Source organism: Eucyclogobius newberryi, unplaced genomic scaffold (assembly GCF_026437365.1).
Source record: "Eucyclogobius newberryi isolate DKJ021-1_F unplaced genomic scaffold, fEucNew1.0.hap1 SCAF_11, whole genome shotgun sequence".
Lineage (NCBI taxonomy): Eukaryota > Metazoa > Chordata > Actinopteri > Gobiiformes > Gobiidae > Eucyclogobius > Eucyclogobius newberryi.
The window spans coordinates 31,145,748-31,166,508 of NW_027315735.1; the positions used below are offsets into that span (position 1 = coordinate 31,145,748).

Below are 20,761 nucleotides of genomic sequence, written 5' to 3' on the forward strand. Positions count from 1 at the left end.
AAGCTGGGACTTTAACTCAAAACCTTTTGGCAGGATGTTACCATGAACGTGCAAAATAAAACAACTCCTCCTTTGAAGTATCAAAAAAGTACTTGTCAATTTAAGGCAGAGTATAAAGTACACGTCTGCTCTCTGATGTGGTGGAGTAAAAGTATCCAAATAACAATGTACTAAAGTAAAGTAGACAGTAGTGAGGGAAGTGCCTGAGGACACAATGTGAAAATGCCAATGACTATATAGTATCTACAGCATGTAAAATCATCCAGTTAATTCACTCTACACAGAATTAAACTGTGTCTCAAAACAATATAACTTATACAGAAATGTACCACGCTTGAGCAAATCGTTTTTAAAATGCCATTTTCCTGTTGTGAGAAGACTATAACATGTATTTAAAAATGCATCAAGAGTCAAAACCATGGCTATTTATCAACCCCGCTTCACAGGTGGAGTGAGCTTTGTTTTGCATGTGTGAAATTCCTCACCTTTCAAAGCTCACAAACTGTCTTCATTCAACTCACTTCATCTCACATTACTTTTTTTTTTCCTTTTAAATAAGGGACTTGAAGCGATGAGTAAATGTGTAAAATAAAATCTTTCTATTTCCAATCATGGATACAATCTTCAGATACAAGTACATCAAGTAAACTTCACTTAAAAAGAGCTCTACACTGCCCCTTAGTGGCCAAAAAAAAAAATCCTTGCAACAACAGAAAAAAAAACAAATGCATGCGTTTGAAAAATGACTCATTTATGAAAAAGAGTACGTACAAAGAAGGAGAGAGGCTAACATGAGGCTTAAGACATGAGTACACATACAAAAACAGCACATTTATAGACACACTGGTAACAAAACGCTCAATATAGAGTCCTTTAGGAAACAAGAAGACGAAGATTATTATTATTTTGAATCCGTTGGGGACCAGGGCGGCCATCTTAATGTCCATTAGTCCCAATATCTGTGGCATTATTGATGTGGGTAAAATAAAAAGTAAAATAGTTTGGCTTGTGTTCGTTTCAACCCGTCGGCGGTCAAGAGGACGTAGAGTTCACGTGGAGGAGTTCAGGCGCGCTCTGGAACATGTTGTCCGCTTCAAAGACCGGTGGTGGTTTTTCAGATGGTGACTTGCAACACGTATAAAAAAAATATGTCCTCATCTTTGCGGTTCCTCCATCACCCACTGGTCCGGTCTCCTGTGGGACGACAACGGCATTGGGACACTTTGACACGACCGTTTCTGCATGGCATTTCAAGCATGTTAGAATATCCAAAAGGAAATGTATTAAGCCTGATCATATACTAGATTAAGCTTCATCTTGTAGCTTATATTGCTACGTATAAGGGGAAAAAAAGGTTTACAGTTTGTCAATGGTCAGTGAGAAGGACAAAACTCAATCTAAACTAGGAATAAAAGGACATATAGGATAATAATAAGGATAATAAATGGCATGACACACAATGATGTAGACTTGATTTAGTCCATGTTTACTTTAGGTTGAGTTCTAATTTGAATGTGACACTTGTGCAACTCTAACCAAATGTTTAGTGGTCAACCAACAAGGGATGTCACGATTTCACATTTTAGTCTAAAGATTATTGCGAGATTTAACGATTATTCGCAATTATTAACACCACGGCCAAAACAACACACACATTTTGTTTCCTTCACACATTACCGCTCCTCAGAGTGCGACCTGCGTTGTGAAATCAAACTATTAAACGATTAAATTGAAATAAAACGGCAAGATTAAAAAAGCACATTTGAGTTGGACTTTTTTTGAAGAAAGGCTAAGCGTAAAGCACTTAATTTTGCTTCTAAAATAGTCACAATTCCTTTCATTGAACTAAATACAGACTTGATTAAGCTTTTTTTCAAATCAAATTTCTATCCATTGAATAAAAAAAAAAAAATCTACTTTTCTTCTTAAAATGTCAACGATAATTAATTTTTTTGTCTTTACGATTATATTCTGAGCTAAACAATCACAATTATCTATTAACCCGATAGTCTTGACATCCCTACAACTATTATTTTTGGGATTATAAATGATTTACACATGAGCCTCGGTAGAAAGGAGAAGCCACGTGAGCTGGCTGGAGTTTTCGGAGTGAATCGTGACTTTTAACCTCGCCTTTTACGCGCGAAAAGGCCGTTTCCTGGTGCTTTTCCCAGTAACCGCTTGCGACTCGTGGACTCGGAGCGTTACCTAGTTGTTGCCGTTGACTTGTGTCGCCGAGGCTTGTGCGTTGGCCGCTCTCTCCCTGCGATTCTCCCGCTCTTCGTCCTCCTCGTCCCTTTCCTCGTTCCCGCTGTGGTTTTTGCAATAAAGTCTGGCGAAAACAACGCACATTTGCATCAGTCCCGCGTTAAAAGAAAAGGTTACGCGCTGTGTTACACAGACGTGGAACGCACTTGTAAATGCCGCGCGCCATGTTTTCGATGAATTTGGCCTTGTCCTGGAGACCGCAGTGATAATGGTAGGTTTTCACACACGCTTTGATTTCACAGCCTATCGTTGCCCCCAGCTGACTGCACAGCGTACATTTCTGCAAAAGATAAAGTGTATTTGGAACATTTTAAAAAACACTAACTGAGGAATACTGCTCAAGGTTGACAACCATGTTATTTACCATTCTCTTCCCTCTTTTGATCTCTTGAATGACTGTTTTGACGTCAAAGTTTCCAAACTCGGCCCGAGACGTTGTGGTTAGCTGCACTGTTCCGGAGGAGAAAAGCTGAAATGATAATATTAGACATGTTTATTTTGGACCGCTTTATTTGAGTGTAGTTCAACAAATAATATAATTTGCCACAACCGTTCTGCCATTGGACCGTTTGACTATACCAGGGCTATACCAGGGCTATACCAGGGCTATACCAGGGCTATACCAGGGCTAAACCAGGGCTAAACCAGGGCTAGACCAGGGCTAGACCAGGGCTAGACCAGGGCTATACCAGGGCTATACCAGGGCTATACCAGGGCTATACCAGGGCTATACCAGGGCTATACCAGGGCTATACCAGGGCTATACCAGGGCTATACCAGGGCTATACCAGGGCTAAACCAGGGCTAAACCAGGGCTAAACCAGGGCTAGACCAGGGCTAAACCAGGGCTAAACCAGGGCTAAACCAGGGCTAGACCAGGGCTAGACCAGGGCTAGACCAGGGCTATACCAGGGCTAAACCAGGGCTAGACCAGGGCTAAACCAGGGCTATACCAGGGCTATACCAGGGCTATACCAGGGCTATACCAGGGCTATACCAGGGCTATACCAGGGCTAAACCAGGGCTAAACCAGGGCTAAACCAGGGCTAAACCAGGGCTAGACCAGGGCTAGACCAGGGCTAAACCAGCTGCAGACAACTTTCAAACCAAAATATCCCCTTGTGTCCTAATACTGTTTACACACACACAGAGAGAGAACTCAGACTGCGCTCAACCACCAAACTCGAAACATTTTGGACCCAAAACCGGCCAGAACAATCATGTCCCAGTCTACAACAGGTCAATTCGTTCGATCGTTTGGGGACGTCTAGTAATTTAAACATTGTAGCTTTCATTCCTAATAAAAGTTACACATAACCACAATTTGATATTCAAACATGAGGATCCGTTTTCTCACCTCGTGCAGTCTATACTCCATTCGAGACTCAATCGTGCCCTTTGCAAAATCTGTTTTAATTTGGACTCCGGGTTCCCTGGCCTGCACGTAAGCGTAGCGACCGATGCCATGACGCAAAGCTAATCAAGTCTAGAGCGTATAAACAGAGGCCGGTCCAATGCGCGCGTGCCCGGAAAGCCTCACCATGCACTTGTAGTGAGCAGCTACTTTCTTGGAGCCGTCCGTGTGGAGGACGCCTCTCGTTTGGTTCTCTTCGTCTCCAGCGTGACAAAACCCACAGCGCTGAAGTCCGTCTGCTGGGCTGGACCTCAGGGGCGACCGGTCTCTCTGAAAACGCACGAAAGATTAAACCTGACGCTACGTTCTGAGCCGTTACAGCAGAATAAAGATGAATACTGTCACTGCCACAACCGCTTCTGTGTAAGAAACCTCTGATCCGCTGAAGTGTGAGGAACAGAGCGTGTCGTTGGAAATCAATATAAAAACAATATAAAGCAGGGAACGCCAAAACAATCCGGGACTCGCACTGCCAAACCAACTTCACGTTCATGATCATTTCCAGTTTCAAAACCATTCAAATTAGCTTTGGTCGTGTTTATGTCAGTGGCTTATAAAGTAAATTGACATGATTTAAAAACATATACATAAATGTGTGTACATAAGCCTATTTTTATTCTTATTTTATATCTGGTGCAATATTCTCTGTCCATACAACAGCTGTAAATAAGAGTCATTATTATTAAGAGTATAATAGGTTTTCTACAAGAGTGTTTTTTTAATAAGTTATCCGTTTTTTATTATTATATCTCTAGACCTAATCTGTGTTGCAACACTGGAATTTCCCCATTGTGGGACAAATAAAGGCTTATCTTATCGCTTATTGTCATTTTTTACCCCATAGCAGATTTAAATTGTTTCCCTTTGACTTGTATTAGGTCGTTTTATTAGTGTTCATTGTTTTATGTTGCACCGAATCACCAAGACAAGTTCCTATGTTTGTGAAAATGGCAATAAACCTTTTCACTTGAGCGTTACTGGACAGTGGCGACGTGTCATGAGGTCAGACAGGTGCAAATTCAGCCGTCGATAAACCCGAAGCTCCAGCGTGTCACGCTTTATAAATACTACTCTCAACACGAGACGGAGGACAGCAAACGTGTCAGGAAATCCGAGTATTGTGTCATTAAATGGTAACCTCATGAAATAAATCATGTTCTGTCATAGTCTGGTGAGGAATAACGCTTGAGATTTTTCGTTGTTTGATTCTTTGTCCTTTTTTAACCAGATAAAAAAACTAATTGTGGAAATAAGCAAATAAGTCTGCTTCTGGATTTTTTTTCTCATTTGTGTCAAAATGGGATCGCGGCGCTGCCAAATCCTGCATATGTCACCGTTTAAGAAAATAAAGTAAGTAAATATGAGTGACACGTGGAGCAACGACGACTTGTCCACAGAACAAACAATGGGGATTTATCACCCACGAATCACTCCGAAATACAACTTCCGGTGGTTAAATGAGAAGGGGAAACCACCTTAATATGGTTAAAACGCTCCTACAAGTCTGTTTTGCATAGTTCTGCACAGGGTTTTAGATGAAGACCTGTCCAGGCATTTTCGAGTGCAGGGATTAATAAATCTTTGGGGGAAAAAAAGGGAATATTATCATTAAATCGGGCCAGGAAGCGTTTGACAATAGTCCGCCATTACTGTTTACAAGTAAAAATGTGCATGCTGATCGACGATTTCGTCGACAAAATTTGTGTGCTTGGCTCTGATTGGCTACCGAGCCGTGGTCCGGAGAATGGCGAAGCTACTCGTTTTTTCGCATAGTTGGCCCCCGGGTGTTTTCAAATCCCATCTAAAAGCCTGGTTCTGTAGGTCTCCTTTAATGCACTTGCGATGGAGGAGCTACTGTGTCCGAGTCATTTCCCCTGTGGATCAATAATGTTTGTCTAAGTCGATAAAGGAGTCTCCGCGTCGTTGCGCTGACGTCCTGCAAACAATCCTGGTTCATACAGACTCTACACCACTCTTGTCCTGGCAATGTTTACATCCGGGCTCTAAGCAGTTCCGTTTTGTGTTTGCTTAGAGCTTGAGCGGCACTTTTCTCTTGTTCTTCATGCTTTTCTGTGTTTGCGTTATGATTTGAACCCATCGTGTCTTTGCGTGCGGAGCGTGACTTGAGCCTTACGTGCGAAGAGCTCTCGTCCTCCGCCGCCGCCTGCGAGGACGTGGACCGGGACTCCTCAGACTGGCCCCTGGACCCGCTCTTGGTCCTGGACTTCTCCACCCGACCGCGGCCTCTGCTCTGAGGAGGCGACGAGTCCGAGTCGTTGGCCACGGCCTCCGCTTCGTCTGCAAAAGACAAAACGCAACACAAGTGTGATCAAATGTGTCACCTCGGCGTGTGGATATGAGGTTTGTTTTGGTCGTTTTGAAAGATTTCTCCTCTCCGGTGTGGTTTTGTCGTCATTGTAAATGGAAAAATGGTAAGCAAAAGATGGGATTTTATAGATATTGCTCTTTTGAAAAACAAATCAAAGTGCTACAGTCAGTTAAAAACACAATAGAATAGACAAAATATCAACAAAACCCAGAAAAAAAAAAGAGATCCAGACTAAAAAATATTGAATAAATTGCATATAATAAAGCAATCTATTTACATTTTAAACCAAAATGTAGGAAACCAAATGTATTATTAGTAGTTTGTGTAGGACTATGCAAAGAAATCACTCGCTGCAACCCTCCAGATACATGCAAATAATACATCATGTGCTTTTCTTACCTTCTTCCGCGTCCTCGAGTGACGCATCCCGATGTTTGCGACAGTAAATGCTAGAATCACACACAAAACGGGAACACATTTCAACCATTAAAAGCCTCGATTTTGCCATATTTTGCCCGCGTTTGAATCGCTAAAGTGGCTCACAGGTAAATCCCTTGCGATGCGTTCTCTTTGGTCTGAGCCTTGTCCTTCAGCGCGCAGTAATAATGGTACGTTCTGCGGCAGGTTTTCACGTCGCAGCCGATGGTCGCCCCGGGACGATGGCACGAGGAGCACATCTGAGGGACGAAAAAAAGAATTGGGGAAGAAGTCTGAATGTCAAGATTTTGGGTTTAAAACGTGAAGCGTATTCCCTTTCTGCGGAGGAACGTCATTTTCCTCATCGTATCTAAACACTCACCAGTTTATTCCCCCGTTTGATCTCCTTCTTCACGTCGTCGAGGGAAAAGCCCCCGATGCTCTCGCTGTCCGTAGGAGACGACACCAGCGCCGAGGAGAACAGCTGCACGGAGAAGACCAGACAAGCTCGAGTTCACATTTCGTTTGAGCCGCGTCCGATTCAGTTGCGGCGGCGACAAGTGTTATGATCCGTTACAGGTGGTTTTTCAGCGGGTTTTTAAACAGCTTTCAATCCTAAACATCAGATTACGAAAGTGGGCTTAGAGCTTGAACGTTGAATGATTTTTTTTTTTATAATCTTCATTTTCTGTGCAGGAGGAACAGCTGAATGGTCACTAAATCCCGGCACCTGCATCAATTATGAACTTGGCTGTGTCTCTGGCTTCAGGTTAAAGTCTATATGACAGATTAACCTAGACATTTCACTAAAACACAGTGAACACAATTATATTTCAGAAGTCACTAAACATTATACCAGTTTGTCCCGAGTTTTGATCATTTCTGCAAAGTTTATAATTGTACTTCCTGGTTGGACATGACATGAGCAACAAACGTGACACGGGTAGAGGTGATTCCACAACTGTTACCTAGCAACCAGACTGTAAACAAGAGCCAAGATCCATACAAATGACACAACTGTTTTGATTTGACAAACAATACCACAGAACAGCTTTATTTTGTTGAATGATCGTGTCAGAAAAGTTTGTCAGTTGCGGGTAAACTGTCCCCGCGCTTTCAGCGGCACGTCGCACATTGATGACATCACAGAGGGATACAGTTTTTGAACTCGAATCGACTTCCGGTCATTTGAAAGCTTCTATTTTTCTAATTCTTTTTCACAAACTCCAGCTTGACAGACGTGAAATTATGATAAATAGTCACCACAGATTCAATCCCACCAAACTAAGTCATGATTAGAAAAACTGTCATATAAACTTTAAGGCTCTGGAGTCACAGGTTCAGTTGTGATTGTAGGAAAATAGCATATTTTAACAAAAAAAATTAGAAAAATGCTTTAAGTTTGTCTCCTGTGGGCCATTTCGTGAAAGTATTCTTTAAGATGAAGTTTGAACTGTTGCACAGATGTCACTAAAATGCACTTTCTCCGCTTTTAAAACCTGCGTGTGCTCACCATACACTTGTGATGTGCTGCCACCTTCTGGCCGTCGGACAGGAGCAGCTGGCCACACTCTTTGTCCCGGTTCATTCTGCAGAAAGCACATTTGGGGAGACGGAGCGACGCGCCTTTCCTCTGACCCGACATGACCAGGGCTTCTTTGGACTGCGACGCGCCTGAAACGGACAAGAACAGAGACGATTAAGTCATAGAGCCAGAGCAAAAGCATCATTTACGACGGCAGAAAACCCTTTGCAATACAATAACCTCGAAGTAATGCAGACAAATATGGAAATGTATGAGTGACTTCAGTTTGGCTTCGGGCTTGACCAATTGACAAAGATTTTATGCCATTTCAAGTGACTTATTATGTGGTATTAACATCAAAATATAAACAGGACAAAGAACAATTATAAGCTGTTCATCCGGAGTGTTCTTAAAGATGTTTTGATCCTTTATATATTCTAAATGACGTGATATTCACATGAGAGAGGGCATCATGTAATAAATATAACACAAATTCAACTGCATTTTAAGATTGTGGTGCTGCAATCAAATGTCAGTCACACATCCTCTTTTTAGCATGTAATTAATTGGACTTTCAATAAGGGTAAAATTACAAAAAATATATATATAAATGAAGCAAAAAAACTCAAGTTTGTTCTAATTAGTGAATCATTGAACTGAGTGAACTTCATGCTGCACATTTCCTCATGACACGCACCCATGAGATTTAAAGGTGCACTATGTAGCTTTTCTGGAGGCGTGTAAGTCACCTGCTTTTGTCTCCATGGAGATGTCATTATTGCTTTTGCATGAAATGTTCCAGTTTGGCCATAAACTTTAAATACATTTGACATGTATTCAATTACCGTATTTTCCGGACTATAAGTCTTTTTTCATAGTTTTGGCCCGGGGCGTGACTTATACTTATATTTATACTTCACACTACATGGCTGAATACAGTTGCAAATGTGACAAATGCTTCAGCTAAAAATACCACTGCGACGACATCGACTACATCCCGTTTCATTTATCGTCCACGCGTCGTCCAAACCTTTTCACGATCACGCGGAATTAATATAATGTAACCCCAGGGCCGCAAATAACGGTCATTTTGCTCATCGATCGAAGACACGCAATGAAAAGATTCCTGTACTGAATTTGACCCGGATGAAGCTGAAGTGATGCGTTTGACGATCCTGGTGAAGCACATTTACGGACTAAAGAGTGTTTTCATCAAATGCACTGAGTTTACACATTTTACGCGTCATTTTCAGGCAATCCTCTATGACTCAAATTGAGTTTTATGACTCAATCTGAGTCATAAAACGTATTTTCTCAGCTCATGGCATGTTTTGGAACCTGTGTAAAGACATGTTATTGATTATTTAAATAACCAATTAGTTGAGATTAATTAATTAACTTGTAAACCTAATGTAATTATAATTATTTTATTAGGGCTGCAAATAAGGATTATTTTAGTAGTCGAAGTCTTTTTTCTAATAGTCAACTTGTCAAACGATTATTTATAACGTACATTGTCACTTTTAAACCCATTATCGACCAAATAAGTGTTGAAATGCGATGACTGGAGGTTTCTGAATAGATAATATTTACATAATTGAGCATAATTAATGAAAATAAGAAATGTTTAATACATTTTTAACATTTTTGATTCAATCTGCATTGTCCAGATAACAATTATCCCAAAAAATATATATGATTTTTTTTGTGTGGACTAATCCTCACTACTTATTATTGTAGTCTTTAAATTAAGAAGTTCATTTTAAAAGCAGCAATAACATAAACACAGAGGTTAGGCTCCATTTAAGTCACTACTTTTACAAAATGCTCGACTGAAATCTAAATTAAATTAGTCTATAACGTACTGAAAAGAGAGTAAACGACATTACAACCTTTAAAACAAGATAAAACAAACAAAGATTAGGACAAATCCAGAATAGCTCCACTGCGGCTGCTGCACTGCACTAAACACAGGCCCCATCTGTGGCAATAAGACCCCACAGTCTCATCTTACTTGTCAAATACACGTTTCAATCTTTAAATCTTATTCCACAGCAACAATGGAAACGTCCCCCGTGAGCAGTTCTCCTGAAAATGATGCAACACGTTTCCAACCCAGCAAACAGCCAGCTCTGGGCCTCCTCCACAACCTGCACTGCCCAAAACTTTTAAAGCCTCTTTTCTGGGGGACACAAATACACAGAAAATGCACAATTCGGAGTCTGTAACGCCTGTTTTATAAGACACTGAGAGGAAACGGTTTACTGCTCCACTTTCATATCACAAGACGCCCCTCAGCACACTCTCACACTTCAAACCGCACATTTATTTCATCAAATATTCTCCAGAAACATGTGTTAAATGTGCGATGATATCAAAAACATACGATCTAGAGGAGAGGAGGAGAAGCAACTTGCAGAACGCCGGTGTCGATTCGCCACACACACCAAAACCAAACAACCCGGTGGTGTTTGAAAACGAGACGTATAAATTTAAAATGATGCTCGGGGATGCGCGGTGGATGTTTAAAATGCGGGAAATGCACACTATTCCTGCGTAAATCCACGGCAGATTTTAAGTGCGACGCGCGGCACTCCATTTCTGCCCGTGACGATCGCAGGGCCGAGGCTTCCACTGCGGCTCCGGCGGCGCAATCCTCCCGCTGCCGCCGCCGACAAAACCCTCCGCCGGAACGACAAAAACGTGCCAATTCCCCGCGATGTTTACCGTTCCACCCCGCGACGATGGCACGTGATAACATATTTGTCTTTTACGCGGGGGCGACCGTGGCTGGAAACCCCCTAAAAAGAAAACAAAACCGTATTCCTCCCTGCAAAGTTTTTGAATTAAAGGGGGTGTGTTGCTCTCGCTTTCCCCCACGCTTTAAAAACTCCAAATCATCTTTTGTACTACGCGCTGTAAAAGTGCTACAAAGCGTCCCTAAGGCCCGCAAACGTGGCTAAACAACCGTCGCCCGTGCGGAACGACAACCGTGGGGTGTTAGTTTGGCGACACGGGTCCGGGATGTTTGGTTATTTTGCCTTTTAAATGTGGAAATGGTCATGACAGGCGCGGGTTTTTTTTTTTTTTTTTTGGGGGGGGGGGGGGGGGGGGGGGGGGGGGGTGAGCAAAGAGCGCCATACGTGATGTTTCCCTGCGCGGAGGCAGAACGACGCGAGCGACTACGGCCCGAAACGACAGCCGGGGGACGCGAAACACGGCTCCGGTCTCACGGGGAGATGATCGTCCCCGCCGTCATTTACCTGGTAACGAGGCGGATTTCGCGTGGAACTGGCGGACCGGGTGGGAAACTGCGCGGGAGCTCGGCCGTGTTTCCTTTCCGTCCTTCAGAAGTGATCGTGTGTGTGGATGGCGAAGCGCTAAAGCTAGCATCAACGCTACGCTCACCGGAAACGTAGAGATTGAGACTTCCGGCGAGCGCTATCGCAATAATAGGGCCCCCGAGTGAATTTGTATGCGTTTGTTTAAATGTGAAAGATAAAAGACGTCGTTGAGGCAGAGGAACTGCATAAATTGACAAAGAAAAACCATGACAATAGCTATTTTATTATAAATGCAAGATTAGGTGAAAATACACTATGCGCATAGAACTGGAAGAGGTCAAAGTGTCAGCTCAACCTAAATTCTAAATCACTATCATATATTTGTGCAAATCATTTCAATATGCTCTGTTAGATTAGGTATAGAAAAGAGCTGCATTTTTTCTTCGTTTTTGTTTAAATGTATGCATATTTTCAAGTACAATTCCACCTAATAAAATATAGGTTTGTTTATTCTACAATTGCCTATGTAGTTCATGGGTCTCAGCTTCCTGTTTATAGGTGATATTCACTTTTTTGCCCATTCAAAAGACATATTTTGTTTGTAATTGGTCATTGCAATGTCAACCGTGCTAGATTTTCATCACTCTCAAACCACAAATCAATTTTAAACGCCTCCAATTTGTAGGCGAGCACACGCTGCACCACCTGCCACTATTGATACTTTTCAGTGACATCACCCTGCACTTTGGAAAATGGGGTATCATCAATATTACATATGAAGGTTATTTTGTGTTCATACAATTCAAACTGTACTTGGAGGATTCAATGTCTATAAATAGGGTTAAAACAAAATTGTGCTACATTAAATGAAACATTTCAGTGATTAAGATATTTATAGTTATGCCATCAATATGATATGAATAAAACAAAAAGAAGCATATGCAATAAAACGGTTTATAATAATAATAATACAAATAATAATAATAATTTACAGTAATTAGAATAAGTACATATTGTTGTGAATATCAGCAAGATATGTGGTAACATTAACCAATGGTCACAGCAATATATTTAGTAGAAGATCCCGGAAGAGTAGCTGTGGAAATAACTAATGGGGATTATAATAGAATACAAATTTACACTAAATTATGTCTAAAAACTCCATTGTTTGCAACAAGTAGGCCATAGTGTATTTATAAAGCAACATCAGCCTCTGCATAGTTGAAGAGGAACTACAGGTCGCTCAAAAACTTAAAACAGCTAATGTCACACATTTCAAAAGTCCAGTTAATAGTCAGTTAATGTATGCAGTATAAACATTTACGAGTGAGCAACGTTTCTTTTTCTGTTTTGTGTGTACATTTAGGACCAGTAGCTCCAACTGTAGCTGAAGGAGACATTATCTCAAATCACATGTTAACAATACAGAAGCCAAACACTGGATAATCCTCTTGTTTATAAGGTAAATAACAATTCAAACTAATATTTACAATGTCAACCCAATTAATACATGATGGAAAGTTCCACGTGGATCATGGATAGGCCTACAATGAAACCATAGGCCTATATTATATGCTCAGGAGCTCAAGTTACACAGAATCATTGACAATCATATTGGACTTATCTGGAGAATTATCCATGGTTCAGTGTCATTTTGGACCATGTTTAGCTTTAATTTAAGACCGGTTTAGACCTGGTATCATAGGTGGTACTTGGTTTTAGAAGCACATTAGTCATTGTGGCTATAGCACAAAAAACACTAGACTAATACTTCTATTAAATTAAATGCATTCTTGACCAATATTGGTTTCTAGATATATCTTTAAAATATATATAATATAACTATTTATATGGTCTTTGTAGCTACTCAAAGCCAACCAATATATACACACTTTATTCCTACTTGGTCGATTTGGCAAGTAAATGCAAATAAATAAATGAATAACTAAATACATAAATATATAAATAAATGAATAAATACATAAATAAATATATAAATAAATGAGCCGCCGGGAGGCTGTGGCCGCGCAGGTCTTTTCTCGCATCCGATTGGCCGAGCGCCGCGTCCGTCAGCGCGCGGTGCGAGCACAGCCCCGCCCCTTGTCCCTGGGATGATCGGAGAGGACAGAGCGTAGTTTTCTGCACCGAGAACAGGGAAATAAGTTGTCAGACGAGCTGCTCCCTCCACATCCAGGCGGCCAGCAAGTTTGGCGACTGTCGGGCGAAGACTTCAGACCTCCAACTTTACATGGGGGGATCCGAGTTATGACGGTCGCTCGGTCGTGGAAATAGTCGCCGCGGTTAGTCTGTACTCGCCAGTGTTCGGGCATCAAGATAAAGCTTTGGACCAGAAACGGGGGCGAAAAGAAAAGTGGATAAACTTGTTAGCTCGCTAGCCAAGCTTTAGCCGCAGCCTGCTCCGAGCCTCCGCACACAGTTCCAGCCGGTAAGTGCGATCGCTCACGACGTTTTCATCACTTTTGTCAAATTTACAGTTCGTTTGACGCTCTGCGATGGTGATGTTGCGGTGACCGATCTGGCTAATGCTAACTAGGTCACAAGCTAGTTAAAACTTGCAAAAAAACAGTGTTGCCGCTAACCGTGACTTTTACGTCACTTTTGACATTTGAGGCGACGGAGAAGTTGCTATATTGTTCTGCCGTGATACCGTGATAGCGTCGCGAACACGGCGTTTACGCGTAAAAGTTGAAGCGAGAGTGGTTCGGTGCGGGAAAACCAAGTAGTTAGCGGCTCTTCGGCAAATAGCGATGTATGTTGTTGTGGTATTTTAGCACTGTAACTCGGTACATGCAGTCAGTCAGCTGAACTAATTGTGTTTTTTTAATAGGACAGCGTTTAAAATGTCATTTCCTGGTACATAAAACTACAGGAAGTTCATTGAGCGATACACTATTATAGTTCTTGTAGTTTTATTGAGTGATGTTGGTTCTCATAGTGCATTATTACGCAGTCACTACTTCACAGGTCACATTTTTTGCCTTTCAAAGTTCTTTTTGTAGATTTACTGTGTATATATATATATATATATATATATATATATATATATATATATATATTTATTTATTTTTCAAAGGTGGCGTTGCTTTAGGTATTCCTCGTTTTTTGTTTGTTTTTTGTCGTACTTCCGGGATTCGTCGTGAAAAATGTTCCCTTTATCTTGTAGTGGCGGAATGTTGGCGATTGGTGACATCATCACTCGTGACATCATCGTCATGGCGTGACATCATCGTCACGGCCACTGTGCAGAATATGGCCAGGCATAAAACGGTCACTCGCAGCGGCTTCTTGCCCCGGCACAGCATGTAGTTGACTGCCATAATGCATTACGCAGTCGCTACTAGTTCTACCAGTTATTCATGATTTTTACTATAGCAACTTTTCATATCGCAGGTCACATTTCTTGTCTAATTTTTGCTATTCAAAGTTTGCTTAGTAGATCTGTCGTCAAAGGTGCAATTTTTCCATACATCTCAGTGTCGAAATGGCGCTGTGTTTGTTTGTTTGTGTGTGTGGCATCCTCATCGTGGCAGTCGCTCGCAATGGCTTCTTATCGTTGCACAACATCTAGTCGTTTTGTTTGCTTGTCCTCCTTTTGTCTCATCATTTTGTGATTTTATGTTTAAAAGGCTCGGATTACCCGTCCTCCTCACCATGCCTTTCTCATTCGGCAAGTCCCAAAAGAGTCCCGCTGAAACCGTGAGGACTTTAAAAGAAAATGTTGCCGTCTTAGAAAAGCTGGACACCGGCGACACGAAAAAGGCAGAGAAGGCGAGTCACGCACTACTTGGTTATTACACCGTTGTGCGATTACTGACGGTGAAATGTATTTTGTTTTTTTTAGGTTGTAGAGGATATTTCCAAAAACCTCACTTCACTGAAAGAGGTGCTTAGCGGTACCGGCGAGAAAGAGCCCCAGACAGAAGCCGTAGCACAACTTGCCCAGGAATTGTACAACACCAATCTACTCATATCGCTCATCGAAAACCTCCATAGGATTGATTTTGAGGTAAGCGGCGCTGTGGCCCGGTCTTTCTTACATTGTGTAAAAGTTATTGATCACTTTGGGCTGACTGTGATTGCCAGATTGAATGGATTGATGCCCTAAAGCAAAACTGTGTGTGGGTGTGTGTAAAGATATTTTTTTCTGTTCCAGGGGAAGAAGGATGTGGTGCATTTGTTCAGTAACATAGTACGGCGGCAGATTGGCACCCGCACACCTACGGTAGAATACATCTCGTCGCATACGCAGATCCTCTTCATGCTTTTAAATGGGTAAGTTTACCTTTTTACAACGATGTTCTCTACTCTGCTACTTGCTAAATGCGCGCGCCGTCGGTTTCTTTGTCGCCCGAGCATTCAAACGAACCCCGCCTTTTGGCATAATCGCTCACTGCTCGGAGTGATTTTTGTCATTGCCCAGAATGTGTTTCAACAACTCTCTGCGGAGCGAGCGGGAACTTGTCGCGCTTACCTGTGGGTCACGATGGAAAGAGAGTTAGCTGTTTTGTGTGAGCGAATCAAAGTCTGTCGGCGCGGAATCAACTCAAATCCAGGTCTAAAGCATTCCTCGGCCTTTTTGAAATCGAATCACCGCCGCGCTTTTAATTCCCAAATCATTTTCTATGACACGATCGATCGATTTTGATTGATGAGGAGCCTGGTTTGCCACGCCACGGCTGCATAGTTTCTGCCTGGTTAATGGTCAAATTCGAGCTAAAACTGGCACAGTCGACTTGAGTGCGCATGAAATGTTCTGCAATGTCGAGCACGGCATGTTCCATAGTTGTACGTGTCAACTAGAGCCCCTATTAGTTTTACTGTCAGAGACGCACATCACTTATCAGCTGCTGACCGGTGAATTTGTGTGTTGACATGAAACGTTTAAAGATTCAAACGATACAATTTAATGCGTTTGCCCGCGGTTTACACCAAAGCATAGTAAAGTGTGTTATAAATGCATTTATTTTTACTTTATCAAACGACTATTATACAGCACTGTAGAATGTGAAGTGACTAAACACGTGCGCTGAAAATGTCAAAATAGAATCAGAATACTAATATTTTACGGTCTTCGGGTACAGTTATTATTTAATTTGATGGTTCTAAGAATACACTTAAAATCAAAGGAATACTTTTGCAGCACTTGATCACGAAAGTTTGGCTTCACACGGCACGTTATTGGTGAGAAAACGACACAAAACACTGCTCTTGTGGTGAGTGCAGGTGCGAGTTTGTCCTTGGTGATAAATGAATGCGTTACAAAAGCCACAACAAACACGACGTAGGTGTTACTTGTACTTTTACCTTTTGGACACCAGAAGCCACTTTTTGTGCACTTTTCTACATCACCGCGAGGTGCCAGTGGTCTAATCTCCTTTGAAGGGCGTGTCCAGGTCCCCCCTGAATGATACTGAGGGATTAGTATAACATTTGCTTACAGCGTGTGTCATTGATTGAGAAAGGTCATTTCTGTTTACAGTTTACAGTCGGTTTCACACAAAGAAAGCGGGGAAAGGCCGAGGGTGAAGCTGATCCAGCATCTGTGCGGGAAATAATACATCTACCAATGGGCATTCATTTATTTATTTTGGGGGGGAGAGTCTGACAGAGCAAACGCGTATTAAAATGATCAACGCTTTTTTGATTTACTAGACTAGTTGTAGTATTAGTTCCATCAGATCATTGAGAAACGGTTGTATCTGATGCGAGTAATCTGGTTTCTCTAACTAATAACTAATGTTAACTAATGTTGCACAAACCAAATGAACGCAATAATTTTATAGATTAAAAGAGCTATTTTGAAATTCTTTCAGATCTGTTCGGTCTGATTATTCTAGTCTACTATTATTTATTTATATTTATATATTTATATTTATATTTATATATATATATATATATATATTTAGTTTTAACTGTAAATGTACCCACTGTTCAGAGCACAGTTCCCTAAAAGGTTTTTTCATTCTAGTTTATGTTGTCTTTCTGTTGCATTATAATACTCAAAGGCTGTTTACTCTGCTTTGTTGTAGTTATAACGATCAAAGGGCAGTTATTGTCGGACGGAGAATGAATTTCTGTCCTTGCAAAACAAATAGCATAACGTCTAAACTCCTCTTGCATATTGTGTATCATTTGTGTGATATATAATTGTTTTGAATGATGGCTAAACGTACGTGCTTTGCTCCGCCAGCTACGACAACCTGGAGGTGGCCCTGAACTGCGGGATGATGCTGCGCGAGTGTCTGCGCCACGAGCCGCTGGCCAAAACGGTGCTCCTGTCCGACGAGTTTTACAACTTCTTCAGATACGTCGAGCTCTCCACCTTCGACATCGCGTCGGACGCATTCGCCTCGTTTAAGGTGCGCGGACACACCGATGTCTATGGTCGATCATTCCACCTTTTGCACATCTTAATCGTTATAGTAATATTTGTCGCTGCTTCGTTGTTCAGTACTCGTCGTGCTTAATGCTCGCTGTATTGTCTCTAAATGCGTCTCTTTTGTCACTGCAGGACCTCTTAACAAGACACAAAATCATGTGTGCAGATTTCCTGGAGAAGAACTATGACAAGGTGGGTGTGGTCGCTCTGTATTTCCTATTTTCAAACCCGGCAACGGTAAATAAGCAACGATTTTGGAGTGACTCTTCTGCTGGAGCGTCTGCTTGTGTCGATGGAAATGTTGGAGAATGCTTTGCCCAGGCCCAATATTGTATTTAGCATTTTAAAAAGCTCCCGTGGTTTAATATTTAACAAGTGTGACGACCCGAGCTCTATTAGGTGTAAGACCAGAGCAAATAAACGGATGTATAGGCTTTTATTCCACCTGATTATCTGCCTTTGGAATGTCGTGGTGATGATGGGGATTTAATTCAGTATCGATGGAGTTCTAACCTTCTGTGTCTGTTCCAGGTGTTTACAGAGTACGAAAAGCTCCTGCATTCAGACAACTACGTGACCAAACGGCAGTCTTTGAAGGTACTTTGAAGAGAGTTTATTCTGGTATAGTTCTCAAAATAACACTTACAGCACTGGTATTAATTCAAAACGACCATTAACCAGTTTCCTTGTTACTCAGCGTGCAAAAGTCAAGCTGAATCATGATTATCACGGCTTTAGCTAAAGAATTTTGCCACTATAGCTTCATTTAATATGTGAGTCCATGGCCTTTCAATCACTCGTATATCGCTATTGCAATAATGCTGCATGAATAATCTAATTGAAATCACCATTATTTTTAATTATTGTGTTTTTTTAAATATGAAAGTATATAAAAAACAAATGAGCGAAACAAAAAAGTCAAGAGAGAGAACGGTAGACAAAATAAAAAAAAACAGACATCCAACAACAAAAAAATTGAAATTAAGGCACATATAAACCAAAATAATTGTCCCATTCCGTCCATTATTTCTGCATAATTATTATGTGTAAAAGCTACGTCTGACGTGTACAACCATGTTCTAAAAAGCACGTTAGTCTAGTATTAGTTTACACACGCCTCTCAAGTGTTAATACTCCTAATGCTAAACTGCTAATATGACTTAAATATTAATATAATGACAAAAATAGCTTCAGTTTTCACCCTAAGCAGATGTTTCCAGGGGCCACACAAATGCCACGTAAGCGTCCCAACCACAGATGGTCTTTTATCCCTCGTCGACAACCCGCGGACACGCTGAAAACTGGGACAATCGCCATAGAAACCGTTTTGTGTGTTTTGTGTTTCTCAGCTTCTCGGGGAACTCCTCCTGGACCGACACAACTTCACCGTGATGACCAAGTACATCAGCCGAGCGGAAAACCTGAAGCTCATGATGAACATGCTGCGAGACAACAGCCGAAACATCCAGTTTGAAGCATTCCATGTCTTTAAGGTCTCGCGAGGTTTTATAGCGCTATTCGAAATGTCCTGGTACATTCTTGTCTTTTTAGGCTGTGTTCACACTTCACAAACGCCACAACAAATGTTTTACTGAACCTGGACCAGGACTGGAACACTGGAGAAATTTGTGGGGAATTTTGTCCTCTGCATTTGAGCTGTCCTTCAGTGTCGCTGGGGCAAACTGTCGGGAGCAGCGAGTTCCACAGTGTTAATAACGTGTATTAAAAAGATAATGGAGATTATTCTGTCATCTGCATAAGTATCCGCATGGGTGTATTTAAATATCATTCCAACTCTTTTATAAACGCATGCGCACAAATGTGAAGAACGCGCTGTCATTTATGCGATATGGGAAAAATAAATGTCCTCGTCATGGTAGATCTTTACAAAAATATAAACAGATTTTACTTAGGCTGAGCTAAAGAATATGTCTGCTTGCCGTAACCTGACCGACCTGGTATAAAACTAGCCGACTGAAAAAAAAAACGTATCAGCATGTTGTCAAAATGACGCTAAATTATTTTATTTTTCTAATATTTCGCCGATTCGCCGACCGTACTTCTCAATAGCGCCGTGTTGAATGATTTTATAGCGCTGGTAAACTTATCTTTCATCCCAGGGGGCATTAAACGCATTGCATGACGCCGATACGTTAACTTTTTTGGTCCCCCACATCCTACTGTATTTAACAGACCATGTAGGAGGGAACCCTCATTTTAATTTTTTGTATTAGTTTGCCTCTGTCTGTCCACTGGTGTTGCCACCGCTCATATCGTTCTGCATCATGAAGTCGCTTCATATTAAATTTGACCTGCGCTTTGCATTCTGGGACATAAACACGCCCAGCAGCGTAATCACAACAAACATGGCGGCGCCCGTGTCCCCCACATGTTCCCCCTGCTCGCCTTCGCTACCAAAATAAAGGATGATTTCACCGTCATAAACTACACAGGCATTTAATATAAAACACACACAAAAAGGATCATATTTCCTCCTACAAAGTTTGAATTCTGTTCTCGTCCCTGATTGGTCAACGAGTCGTCTTTTCTTATTTGGCAACTTGACCGGGCCCGGTGCAGGTTATTAGTTTAGGGCCCCAAAGTTGCCTTGCTTAACCCATAACACTCATTATCCGACTACAAAATGACTCCTCGGATCCTCTCCTGACCTTTTCCTCCCCTCCTCAGGTTTTCGTGGCGAACCCGAACAAGACGCAGCCGGTGATGGACATCCTGCTGAAGAACCAGACCAAACTGGTTGAGTTCCTGAGCCACTTCCAGACGGACCGCTCCGAGGACGAGCAGTTCTGCGACGAGAAGAACTACCTGATCAAACAGATCCAGTACCTGAAGAAGACGCCTGCTGCCGAGGAGGCCCCCGGGTCCTAGTGCCCAGCTGGGTGGTCAGACGGGCGCTTTTAGGGTTAACGCCGTTTGTTTTCACCCTAAAGCTCGAAAGTACTCGTACGACCGGAGATGTCTGTGGGTATAAAGGACTTCTGAATACTAATCTTGACACAAGTTAAGATTCATTTACTTACAAATCGACATCATTCAACTTTTAAATAAGAAAAATGCAATTAGTTTATCTTATTTCAGTCGGGCGCCAGTGGGATTGAAATAA

The 20,761-nt window shown here is 41.7% G+C and overlaps 2 protein-coding genes across 2 annotated transcripts; one reads left to right on the top strand and one right to left on the bottom strand.

Moving 5' to 3' along the window:
* Positions 1-576: 576 nt before the first annotated feature.
* phf6 (PHD finger protein 6) lies at positions 577-11,237 on the bottom strand. The gene is made up of 11 exons (XM_072439904.1): positions 11,217-11,237; positions 7,942-8,102; positions 6,811-6,912; positions 6,555-6,688; positions 6,411-6,460; positions 5,817-5,980; positions 3,809-3,952; positions 2,633-2,737; positions 2,415-2,548; positions 2,209-2,332; positions 577-1,194 (listed from the first exon to the last, which is right to left on the bottom strand). Exons 2-10 carry the CDS (start codon positions 8,071-8,073, stop codon positions 2,209-2,211), a joined length of 1,089 nt encoding a protein of 362 aa, XP_072296005.1. The 5' UTR covers positions 8,074-8,102; positions 11,217-11,237; the 3' UTR covers positions 577-1,194.
* Positions 11,238-14,885: 3,648 nt separating this feature from the next.
* Positions 14,886-20,557, top strand: cab39l1 (calcium binding protein 39, like 1). The gene is made up of 8 exons (XM_072439905.1): positions 14,886-15,026; positions 15,100-15,264; positions 15,412-15,530; positions 17,449-17,617; positions 17,770-17,829; positions 18,169-18,234; positions 18,987-19,130; positions 20,326-20,557. Exons 1-8 carry the CDS (start codon positions 14,910-14,912, stop codon positions 20,524-20,526), a joined length of 1,041 nt encoding a protein of 346 aa, XP_072296006.1. The 5' UTR covers positions 14,886-14,909; the 3' UTR covers positions 20,527-20,557.
* Positions 20,558-20,761: the final 204 nt, after the last annotated feature.

Excerpts from the sequence above, each read along its gene's own strand:
- phf6 (XM_072439904.1), bottom strand. The coding sequence starts at position 8,073 with ATGTCGGGTCAGAGGAAAGGCGCGTCGCTCCGTCTCCCCAAATGTGCT. Across the intron at positions 6,461-6,554 it reads GCATCGCAAGGGATTTACCT|CATTTACTGTCGCAAACATC; the intron begins GTGAGCCACTTT and ends GTGTGATTCTAG. Across the intron at positions 2,333-2,414 it reads ATGGCGCGCGGCATTTACAA|ACTTTATTGCAAAAACCACA; the intron begins GTGCGTTCCACG and ends TGTTTTCGCCAG.
- cab39l1 (XM_072439905.1), top strand. The coding sequence starts at position 14,910 with ATGCCTTTCTCATTCGGCAAGTCCCAAAAGAGTCCCGCTGAAACCGTG. Across the intron at positions 15,027-15,099 it reads ACACGAAAAAGGCAGAGAAG|GTTGTAGAGGATATTTCCAA; the intron begins GCGAGTCACGCA and ends TGTTTTTTTTAG. Across the intron at positions 15,265-15,411 it reads TCCATAGGATTGATTTTGAG|GGGAAGAAGGATGTGGTGCA; the intron begins GTAAGCGGCGCT and ends TTTCTGTTCCAG.